The sequence below is a fragment of the Zonotrichia leucophrys genome, chromosome 17 (genome assembly GCF_028769735.1).
Source record: "Zonotrichia leucophrys gambelii isolate GWCS_2022_RI chromosome 17, RI_Zleu_2.0, whole genome shotgun sequence".
Classification (NCBI taxonomy): Eukaryota; Metazoa; Chordata; class Aves; order Passeriformes; family Passerellidae; genus Zonotrichia; species Zonotrichia leucophrys.
Window position 1 is genome coordinate 9392038 of NC_088186.1, and position 12092 is coordinate 9404129.

At 51.6% G+C, this 12092-nt stretch overlaps 1 protein-coding gene across 14 annotated transcripts in view; it reads right to left on the reverse strand.

Annotated features, from left to right (window-relative positions):
• CACNA1B (calcium voltage-gated channel subunit alpha1 B) overlaps positions 1-9668 on the reverse strand; it is a 322441-nt gene extending 312773 nt beyond the window's left edge. For 12 of the 14 annotated variants that reach the window (XM_064728152.1, XM_064728150.1, XM_064728151.1 and 9 more), the window contains exons 1-2: positions 8979-9667; positions 5444-5549 (exon numbers count right to left, since the gene is read on the reverse strand). In XM_064728152.1, coding sequence (XP_064584222.1) covers positions 5444-5549; positions 8979-9238 — 366 coding nt within the window. In that variant the 5' untranslated portion in view covers positions 9239-9667. Of the gene's footprint in view, positions 1-5443; positions 5550-8978 lie in introns of all 14 variants that reach the window. The other 2 variants (XM_064728143.1, XM_064728154.1) reach the window with 2 other exon arrangements.
• Positions 9669-12092: the final 2424 nt, after the last annotated feature.

Here is a 12092-nt window from a genome sequence, read left to right on the forward strand (position 1 = left end):
TTCTGACCTCACAGTCCCAGCAGCTCCACCTGCCCTGTCCCTGTGGTGAGGTGACATCACCTGCAGAGACACAGGTGCTGCCTGGCCAGGCACCCAAACAGAGCAGGGGCCTGCTAAGGGGCACTGGGTCCCTGGCTGAAATGGAGAGCAGAAAATGAAAATCCAGCCCCCAAACTGGCTTCCCCTCCAGCCAAGGAGGGCTCTGCACAAGCAGCAGCACCTCCAAGCCCTCTGTCCCTCACTGATGCTGCTCAGAGGACACAGGAGCCACCCCTGCCCGACCTCCAGCTGCCCATCTCAGAGCTGTTTACCAACAGAAAATTAGGAACAAAGGCCATTCAGACCTTTTGTGACCTTCAAAAGAAATCCTACAATACATATCTTCTTCCAGCAGTGAGAGCTGGAGGCGTCCCAGCACTCCAACCCAGCACAGAAAAGAGGGAATAAGGGAGAAGGAGTCAGAAAGGGGCCAGAAACCATCCTGATTCCAGAAGAAGTTCCTTACAACTCCTCATGGACACAGGAGCCCTCTAACAGCCCAATTCACCTGTTCCTCAACAGCTCCAGGTAATGTCTGCACACAAAGGCCTCCCAGCCCATCCCAAATCCCCATCCCACAACTACTCGTGTGCCTCCAAAAATAGCTCCTCTAAGAGACACAAAAAAGCTACCTTTACCCACATCCACTCCTCCACATTACTCCCTCACTTCCTTGAAGCCTGGTATCTACTCCAGGCTCTGCTCAATCTAGGTCAGGTGCCTGGTGATTACAGCTCCCAGCTTTAAAGAGCCAGGCTCCAGGTACTCCAGGGTTTGATGGGATGTGCTCTTCCCAAAGCTGGGGCTGCACAGAGCTCTTAGGAAGTGGGTCAGGAGTTTTTTCAGCTTCTAGGGAAGCAGGAAGGCTCACAGATGGATTTGGGTATTTATTACAAAGAAAAGCTCTCGTCTGTAGGGCTGGCAGGGAGTAGCTGGGGAAATAAGAGGCAAAAGAAAGAAGGTCTTTTCTAAAGCCTGGCTAAATTTACACTGATTCAGCCCAAGAATCAGGGCAGTGACAAGAAGATGAAAAATAAAATTTATGCCCCACTGGGGAGATGTTGTCTCATACATTACAACAGTTCTATTAACATTACAGGTTGTCTTATAGATCAAGAGTTCTGTTGTCTTAGGTTGCCTTCTATATCAAGAGTGCAAGGATTCCACAGCACCAGAGTTTTATACCTCCTCAATGTTTTCTGTAGGCAGCTCCTCTAAGCACTGATGGTCCTTACAGCAGCCATCTGACTCCTTTTATACCACTAGTTCTTTTTGGCTACAGGTGTTGCCTGTTATCATCCAGCCTGCTCCTAATCTTTAGTAATAAGGACCAGCTGCAACTCATTGGGGGATAAGATTACACTCCACATTACCTCCATTTACCCATACTGTGTCCTCCTACAGGGAGAGGTCCTGCAGCTGACAAAAAAAAAAGGATTTGTCTGACTATGTGTGATGGAGGAGGGAAGGACATGGCTGAATGCCCTGTGCAGCACTGAAATGGCCCTGCCTCAGCTCAGAGTCCCTGCTGGGACACCCTGAAGCCCCTTCAGACCAAAGGCTGTGGCCCTGCTCGGGTTGCAGAGGGGCAGAGCAGGTGAGGATGAGGATCCCTGTGCGTACTTGGAAGGAGGGCAGAGAATCTGGGCAGCAGCCAGAGCTGTGCCAGCAAGTTGTTTGCTGTGGACACAGCAGAGCTTGAGGCTGGGCCAAACACACATTTAATCAATATGTTTCTGATCAGAAACAACTTCTGAGTCTGGAAAGTCATTACCATTCCTACTTCACGTCCTAGTGTCTTTCCTTGGCCTTCAGATGTGACAGCCTGGAGAGGTTTGGGTGTGAAAGGCTTTGTTCATGCAAAGGTTAATATGAGCAGCTCACACATTACTGCTCTAAGTGCCTGTGGATGGCAGAAAGCATTCAATCCATTAGTAAATTGCCAGAGCTGTCACAGAGCTGAAAATGTGGGAAAAGTGATGTTCTGTCCTCACCTCCAAAACACCCAGGGGAGCCAAACACCCCGAGCCTGCAGTGAACATCCCACAGCCCCTCAGGTGTGGAAGAGATTTTACAGCAATTTCTGTGAGCCAGAGAGAAGTTTGATCAGCAGATCCACGTTTACCCCTGAAAAAATTTTCTACCAAGGTCGTTGACACAGAAACCAAGAAAGAAAGAAGGACAAATAAGAGAAACCTGCAGCTGCCTGTTCCAATGAGCACTTTGTTTGTTTTTGTGACCAATGAGTAAAGTGTAAACTGATGAGTTTGTAAGAATGTATAAAAAGTATGCAGGCTAGAATAAAAACAGTTTGAAGCCTTCTGAAAATGGAGTGTTGCTTTGTGTTGTCTCCATCTCAACTATGACACTGGTGCCTTCCAACAGGGCCTGCCCCAGGGCAGGGCAGAAAAGAGATTTCCTGTCCTGCAGGTTCTGGAATCATCACTGTCCTTCTGGGAGAGGTCTCCTGGAGCTCCTCATGGGAAACTGAGTAATCAGGAAGGAGACAGGGAGGGAAGGAGGTCCTGGTGTGGACAGCCAAGAGCCTTGGGAGCAAGGTACCTGTGAGACCACTGGGGACTGGGATAGGAAGCTCCCATTCCCACATTTGGAGCTCCATCACCCCTGTGTGTACAAACAATGCAAGATTCTTTGGGATAGACAGAGGGAGGCTGACTGGGTGGAGATGGACAGGGGCAGACCTGTTCCACTGGACAATTCCTGGTGGAGATGGACAGGGACAGACCTGTTCCACTGGACAATTCCTGGTGGGAGGGCAACATTCCCAGCATCCAGAGCATGTGAGATTTCCAGCTCAGAGCAGGAAAGAGCCTCAGGGTAGGTCAGTCTGCTGCTGGTAGGGGAATGAGTTTTTTCCTCATTTGATGATGGAGGACCTGAGCCAGTCCCCCAGTTCACCACTAAATGCTTTGATCACCATGCTGGGGCTTTCTCAGAGCCCTGATTTTGACCAGAATTTCCAGCCCAGAGCCAAGTAATGCTTTTCTGTGCATTCTGAGAATTCTCCTAAGCCAGATACTCCAAATCTTGGAGTACTGCATGTACTGAGACCTGTGCTCAGTTAACCTGTCTGACAATAACAGGAGCACAGAATTCAGCCCAGTGGGATTGCACTGCAGGACCATTTCCTGGGTCTTGGGGAGATAAATAGAGGAGGATTTTGATTAAAAGACAAAAATAATTAAAATGTTTGCATGGGCCCCTCCCATTTTTTCTCAGCTTTAGCAAACAATCTTTTTTTTCCCCCCTTTGTTTCTGTGGAACAAATTATCTGGGCAACCAGTTTTCCTTCAACTATTCTGCCAACATCTCCCAGTCAGAAAAGGCTTGTGATGTGTTCCTCATAGCCTTAATATCTGATTAACTCTTCACTGATGATCTCCAATTTGGAGATTTTAATGAAACCAGGAGGAAAAAAAAGCCATATCCATTAACCATTGCCAAAAAAAAGACCATTTCCATTCCTGCTAAAGACAGCAATAAAGCACCTGCTGTTCTGCATGGGCTTAGAATTTGCCTGAACAGACCTGAAAATGTATGGGAAATGTATGGGAAATATATGGGAATGTTTCCCCACTGTGGTTTAACACAGATTTGTAACATTTGGTTTAACACAGATTTGTAACATTTTTGATGAAACAACTTCCAGTTTATAGAAGTAACAGGAGAATTCCAAAGAGGTTCCACTTTGAAAACTAGAAGACAGTTTTTCTTGCTCACAATGCTTATTCTTTCCAGCTTATGTAGAAAATAAAAAGTATTTCATTACTTGTAAGGATTCTCAGTGTTACTCTATGAAAAATCACTTTGTACTTCAGAGTTCCAAATGTGCTGTAGTTAAAATGGCTTCAGGATATCTGGATCAAACATAACGGTGCTTGGGACAAAAATGAGGGGTTAATTCTTCCTTCCTCTCTGAGGCAGAGCCAACAGGGCAGAGATTGTGCATTTACCTCACTCAGCTCTCTCACACTGCTTGGTGGCAATGCCAGTGCCCCCCTTTGGAATGATTTAGGCAGGATCTGAAGGTGTGTGCGCTGTAAAATGGAATTAATACACTGGGAAAAGAACAATAAAATGCCTCTAGGACGCTCTTATAAATCAAGGGATACAGAGAAACATAAAACCAACGTGAACCAAAGAACTGCCAAGCCAGAACATCCCTGAAACTGCTTTTCCTTATATTTATATCCATGGAAGGCACTTCCCTAACTCAGTCCTGGTTCTGAACCTGTGCTTTGCTCACACCCCCAGGCTGGCCTTGCCAACCAACCCCAAAGCACACAAAGACAGGTTTAATGGCAGAAAGATCTACATACAATCATTGATTTATTTTATCCTCGTGTCTTCTTAATTAAAAATAATTCCAACAGGGAGAGAAAGCAAGCCCCATGCATGAGGGCAGCCAGCAGGAGTGGATCCATTTCCAAACCAGCACCAAACTCTGACCCTGACTCTCCAGATTCCTCACTAACACGCTTTTTCCTGCTTCTGGAGAATGAGATTCTGAGAGTTGCCCACTGGCATGGGCCATCCTTGGGAACTGCAGCAAGCACTATTCAGAGGCTCTCGTTTCTGGCAGCAAGCCTAATGTTATCTTTGTTTGCATAATATAGCATCTACATTGAAAACACATATGGATCCCTATTTCCCCATCCTTTGAACATGCAGGATGAATGCATTTAGGCATGCAAGACGTTCCAGATCATTAAAAGTAGAGGAGAGTAAAAGGAGAAAAATCAAACCAAGAATTACACAGTTTCCCTACAGTGATGATAAATGGGAGAATTATTTTGAAGCTATTCTTCTATTTTCTTTTGAAATAAGGTAATTGGACTCATTACCATAAAGCCTGCGGGTAAATAATTTTTCTCTGTAAGCTGGTTGCATTTTTTTTTTGGAAAGGAAGTGTAATCATCTGAACACAAAGTTTTCCTTGAAGGATCTGTGCTGTGGCAGGAAGAGACAGACAAATCCTAAAAGGTTACTCTGTTCTACCACTCCCTGGGAAAATTAAAATTACACAGAAGTTCATTTGATTCCAAAGATAATTCTAAGCATTCCTCAACTCCTTCCTGTCCTGGTTTAGAGGCGACCTAAGTGTGAAGCCCTTCTGATCATAAGACAAGGTCCAGCTCTCTCTGTGGCTGGGCAGGGCTGGCTGGAGTGATGAAGCATTCTTGTGCAGATGGGATTGGGAGGGGACAGTTATCCTTGCTGTGACAGATTTTCTCTGATTGTCAGATCAGTGCCTGTCTGTTTACGTGTGGATCTTTAAAATAGATCCAAACACTAGATCCAAACACTTCCAACACCCAGTGAACAACTGCTTTTTGTATTAGACCAGGGAAATAAAAAAAGAAAATGAATGAATGCAACTCACCAGTCTCTCTGACATCGGTGTCTTGTCTCCATCCGGCAAATGTTGTTCCAGAGCCAGCACAATACAATTGGCTATGATTGTAGCTAAAATCATGTATTCAAATGGAGTGGGGAGCAGAAGTTAAAGAAGACACTGGACAATACAAGAAGAACCCCATCCAAATCCTGTTTCTACCCACAGAGTTGCATTAATTGAGCATTCTAAGGTTTCTCATACTTTTTTAAAGACATTTGGTCTCCCTGACTTCCTCAGTTCTTTCTGAGGTGTGCTTGGAAGAGAAGTAGGAAATTGGCACTTCTCTAAGAGAGTTAGAGACTCACACACAATCTGAGCTGCTCAAGGAATCCGGGAGCAAGAAAGCAAAAGGTCCAAAGGAAATAAAAAACTATTAATACGTATTGATTTTCAAAGAGATTGATAAACTAAATTGCTTCCAAATAGATTATACAACTAAACACCATCTGCTGAATTTTTCTTCAGAAACATTTAACTTCAGCACACGGTGCAAATAAGTGATGGGCACAAAAAGTTCAATTTAAACTACCAACCCAGGTCTAAAACATGAATTACTGCTCAACTGCAATGCCCGCTCTCAGTGAGAATAAAACCCTCAGCACCCTTTGGGGATGTAGGAAGGAAGTGGGGAGGGAAAAGAATTCAAATCCAGCACCAGGTGCCCCCTTGCTTTTTGCCACCATCTCCCACCCTGAGCTGTGCCGGGGTGGAGCCGTGCCACGGGCAGCAGCAGGGCTGAGGGCAGGAGATGGCTCCGCTCAGCATCACGGGGAGATGGAACCAGAGCATGGAGAGACAGACCCAGGACCATGGGAAGATGGACCCAGAGCATGGGGAGATGGAACCAGAGCATGGGGATGGCTCCGCTCAGAACCGTGGGGAGATGGACCCAGAGCATGGAGAGATGGAACCAGCACCACAGGGAGATGGACCCAGCACGACAGGGAGATGGAATCAGCACCATGGAGAGACGGACCAATACCATGGGGAGATGGAACCAGCACCACAGGGAGATGGACCCAGACCATGGAAAGCTGGGCTCAGTACCATGGAGAGATGGACCCAGCAACATGGAGAGATGGAACCAGACTGTGGAGAGATGGACCCAGCACTGCGGAGGAAATGGAACCAGCGCCATGGAGAGCTGGGCTCAGCACCATGGGGAGATGGACTGAGGACCACAAAGAGATGGGATCAGCACCATGGAGAGATGGACCCAGGATTGTGGAAAGCTGGGCTCAGGACCATGAAGAGATTGACCCAATACTGCAGAGAGATGGACTCAGCACCATGGAGAGATGAGATCAGCACCGTGGGGAGATAGAACCAGCACTACGGAGAGCTCAGCTCAACACCGTGGAGAGCTCCTGTGAGCGCAGGAGAGAGCTCGGCTCAGCACCAGGGACAGCGCCGAGCCGCGCCGCAGACACAACACCCTGGAGGCTCAGCTCAGTGCCCGAGCTCGATTTGGCAGCGTGGAGAGATTGGTTCAGCACCGCGAGGAGCTCAGCTCAGCTCAACGCCGTGATAAGCTCATCCTAGCACCATGGTCAGCTCAGCTCAGCACTGTGGCCAGCCTGGCTTCAGAACCATGGTCAGCGTAGCTCAACACCACGGTCAGCTCAGCTTAGCACCACGGTCACCCTGGCTTCAAAAGCATGGTCAGGTCAGTTTAGCACCATGGTCAACCCAGCTTCAGCGCCGTGGTCAGCTCAGCTTAGCACCATGGTCATCCTGACTTCAAAACCGTGGTCAGCTCAGCTCAACACTTTGATAAGCTCATCCCACCACTGTGCTCAGCTCAGCACCACCATCAGCTCAACTCAAGCACTATGGTCAGCCCGGATACAGAACCGTGGTCAGCTTTGCTCAGCACCACAGTCAGCTCGGCTCAGCACTATGGCCAGCCCGGTTTCAGCACCGTGGCCAGCCTGGTTTCAGCCCGGTTTCAGCACCGTGGCCAGCCCGGTTTCAGCACCGTGCCCAGCCTGGTTTCAGCCGGTTCAGCCCCGTGGCCAGCCCGGTTTCAGCACCGTGGCCAGCCCGGTTTCAGCACCATGGCCAGCCTGGTTTCAGCCCGGTTTCAGCACCGTGGCCAGCTCAATCCAACCCCGCGGACAGCGCCCGGCCCCGCCCGGCCCCGCCGCTCCGGCGCGGGGAAGCGCCGGTGCCTCCGCCGGTCCCGCCGGCTCCCCAGCACTCGGGGTCCCCTCCCCATATCCCCCGGAAAATGCAGCCGAATCGCCCAAGAGGCAGGGGAGGGAAAGCCTGAGTCTACCCGCGCAGTCAAGGCGATGCTCTGCCTGCCACAGGGGGTTTGGGGCTTGTTTATCGAGACTTAAATGCGGGGAAGGAGAAATGGATGAGGAAATGCAGCAATCGCTGGGATTGTATAATATGGACAGAAAGATCAATACGTGTTTGTGTGTGTTCGGAGAGAAGGGAAGTGCACTCACTCCACTGGTGTATTTTTCCTGTTAGCCCCTCAGGAAGTGAAAACTGGGGAAGTCTAAGCAGGAGCTGGCCTGTGTGGCAACTGAAAGTGTTGCTAGGAGGCTGGGAGGAGGCCGTGCTGCTGTTAGCTGAGGATTAATAGGGGTGTGATATGAAATGAAAAGAAAACAACCGGCTCCCCTGAGACCCCCAGTGTAAAGCACTCCTGTACACACACACAAAATCTGCTCCCTGGGAGCCTCAGCCTGCTCCCCTCTGCTCCCAGCTTACAACCATCGTTCCGAGCAAAGCCCCCTTCTCACTGCAGCTCACTTGGCCTGGGAGCTGGGTCTCAGACAGAAAGCATCTGCCCCTTTCACAATACAGCAGATGATCCCTCTCCCCACTTACTGCCTCCTTCTGCCACACGGCTTTGCTAATTTTAATTTTTTTTTCGTGCAGCCTAAGCTTAGGCTATGCACCTAATCGAAGTGCCATGATTCATGTTGATTCAAATGGATTCTGGAGGGGATGTGCTAAAACTGAGCTGCAATGATCGCATTCCTGGGATTTACCTGGGCTCTCAACGTCCCCTACTATCAACGCAGCTTCAATGCTAAGGTGTCACCATTTTTATCCCACATTCCTTCTTCTATTCACAGGAAGACAGAAGAGTTGAATGGCTCCAAGATGGAAATAAAAATCAGGATTCACGGGCACGAATCTAACAGAACCTGACTTGAATTGTAGGAAATGTCAATCCATGCACCTGTACATCTCACCCCTAAAGACACCCTGACACGGCTTACACACACCCCTGGCATCAAGCACACCAAAAGGACCCTCGGTGCTCCCACAGAAGCAATTCCCTGATTCCCTGATTATTCCCATATTCCCACTGCCACGGCCGTGCATCATGTCGGGCACACGGCTCCCGGCACACACACCCATGGCACAGCCCGATCCCACCGTCTGCAGCAGCAGCAGACACTCGCCCTGCGCTGCCTGGAGGGGTCTCTGCCCCTCAGCCTCCCTCTCCCCCTCCCCACCTTCCCCCCGTGCCCACACAGCCTCCCTGAAAGGATATGGCCACTCTGTTATTCGCTTGGCGTATTTCCGTATAACATTATCTTCACTGAAGATGAAGAGGGATCTGTTGACTGTGAAGCAGTTCTGTTTGACAGGGATGGGGTTGTAGAGAGCCATAGTCCTGGCTCTCTGAGCCATCGACTGTTTATACATCCTTTGGCCGGCTTGGGGGCCACCTTGCCGGCTGCTCCCTCTTCCAGCCCCGGCCGGCCCTCCACCTCCATAGCGGGTTGGCAGATCATCCCCAAACCGAGCCATCCTCGCAGTGCACGGAGCCGGGCGCTACAATCCAAACTGGCAGCCGAGGCGAGAGGAAGACGCATCACAGCGCGCAGCACTTCTCCCTCCGGGGGCTTCAGTTGCGGGATCGGGATTGATCGCGGCAAAAATAGATCGATATATAATAAAACAAAAAATATCCCTTTTCCTTCCTCCACCCCCCTGCGCTTCCCCGCCGCTGTGGCTGCCCGGGGGTAGGAGGAAGGCTCCGGGGCTCCGCTCACCTCCCCGCACAGGTGGCGTCTCTCCGGCCCGACCTCATGGCCGGGGCGGCGCGGGGTGGCCGCGGTGGCCGCGGTCCCTTCGGCCACGGGGCGCTGGGCTGGGAAGGGGCTGCGCTGCTGCCGTGCCCGCCGCGGGAGCGCTCCGCCGTGCCCAGCCCAGCCCGGCACGGCTCCGGCACGGCCCGGCCCCGCCGCATGTGATGCCCGGAGCCAATCGGCCGCCGCGGCTCCGCCCGCTCCAGTCACCGGCACCGGGGGGCGGGCGGCGAGGGAGGAGGGAGGATGGAGCCGGCCCGGCCCGGCCGCCGCCGCCCACCCCGGTAAATACGGCGGAGCCGCGGCCACTCCCCGGGGAAGGAGGGCTCGATCCCCCCCTCCCGCCCCTGCGCAGCGCTCCGCGGGCGCACACAGCCCCGGCCGGGGGTGCTGCTGCTGCTCCGATGGGTGGGGGGCACAGGCGAGGCAGCCCCCGCGCCTGCGCGCCGCGCCCAGATGTGCCCTGCCCAGATGTGCCCTGCCCAGATGTGCGCTGCCCAGATGTGCGCTGCCCAGCTGCTGCCCCCACGGGTGCCCCGAGCCGTGGTGCGGGCAGCGCTGGGCAGCGCAGCTCCCGTCATCTCGGTGCCCCCAGAGCCCCTCAGAACCCCGCAGAATCCCGAGGGTGGGGAGAATCACAGTAAAAAACGGGGTTCGGGGCTCGGGGGGTGCTGAGCCGGCAGCCCCCGGGGCTCGGGGCGGGCACGGGCGGGTGCGGGCGGGGGATGCGGTGCCCGCAGCGCTCACGGCGCCGGGCACGGGCGGGGATGTGCGGCACGGGCTGGCTGCGAGCAGAGCTGCGCCCTTGTGCTCAACTTACTTTGTTTCTCCTTGGTTTGAATGACTCCTGCGGAGCGCTGGATACCTTTAATCCTGTATTTATGGATGAAATCCTTTAATCCTGTTTATTCCAACACCCTCTGTTGCTCCCCTCCAGCACAAGTCAGAGAGATAACTCCTCCTTGTTCCTGGAGCGCCGCACGGCAACAGACACTGCAGTAACTGGCGAGGAAATGCTTTTGCATTTTAGGCTAAATTTGGGGTAGAAACTATTAACTTTGAGAAGACCCCCTCGGAGAAGTCAGGGCTGTCAACAGGGGGACATTTTCACTTCCTCCACAGCAAGGAAAGTCTGGACTCCGCCGCTAATGTGCTTTTTGCCTTAGTCATCCAAGCTCAGTGCAAAACCAGCCCACCGACCAGGCAAGCCTGGAGCAATAACATCTGCTGGCTTCAGGAGCCAGTCAGAGGGCTGGCAGCAGCCACAAGTGACACAAATAAGGTCTGGCAAGACGCAAAGGGTGACTCTCCGGAAGGAACCGGCTCCTTGCGCCGGGGCTCGCTGTCTGAAGGGCTCTCGCACACTGCAGCACAGGCAGGAGACGCTCCCGGAGGCGGCACCGGCAGCCGAGGGGAGCCAGGAGCGGCTCTGAGGCACGGAAAGCAGCGAGGGAAGGAGGTGAATCACATCCTGCTGCCTCCAGGGTCGCACGCAGCAGGAACCGGCGGCCCCCGGCACCGACAGGGGTCTGCGAGCCCTGCGGACCAGGGCAGAGGGAGCAGCTCCAGTCTGCAGGTTGCCTTCCCCTGCTCTCACTGGCAATGCAATAAAAGATCTTTTCCCCCTCCCCAGGTCTGGGTGATTTGCAGATTAAGCTGAGTGCAGGAGTCTTTGGGAAAAACTTTGCCCGGAGACAGATGCTGGAGTGGTTCAGCATCGCTGTTCCACTCACAGACCCTGGGCAGAGATTCAAACGAGAGTTTCCTCCGAGGATCTCCACCCCTGAGCACTGCTGAGCTGATCCACGCAGATGGGAAAGTTCCCTTATTTTGTGGATGGAGAAGGAGGGCGCAGGGAGCTCTTCTTTCTTTAAAATTTTCCCTAAAAACCACTTTTATCCTCACTGCATTGTATCCTATGATGGATTTATCTTTCACCTGAAAGTCAAGTTTCCCCCAGCTGACTTATTTACTCGTTTCATTTTTATTAAACTAACTTACTTACTTAGTGGTTTAATATTTCACTTTTGTGCTTCTGGCCACTACATCTCCTACATCCTTTTTCAGTGGAAAAACCTGACTTTTTCTCAGTGACTACCAGAAGAGGAAATGCCATTTTCAATAACCCCTCACCTCTCCAGATGGAAATCAGTACTTGGAGAAAAAAATACTTGGTTTCCAAAATCTTCATCCTCCTGTGCTTACAGAATCAGGGGGATGGATGACACAACAGCTCTGAAACAGAAAAAAAAATAAGAAGAAAATAAAAAAGCTGTCTTTTGCATTAGATCTTATTGAGAATCAGGGAAAATCCTGACCTCCACATCCCCTTCTCTCCTCCTACAGCCACCAAACCACTCTGCCTCTCCCAGAACAAGCTCCCCACCACAGCACTGCAGTGAAATCAGCAGCCAGGGCAGTGGGGGTGTTCGTGACAGTGAGAAAATGATGTGAGTGTGTCGTGAGGATGCTCTGTTCAACCAGTTTGCCCTTTCCTCAATCTGCATGCTCAGGGCTTTTTTCCTGGATTGTTTTTTTTCACACCCTAAGGAAGATCACGCAGACCTTAAGCA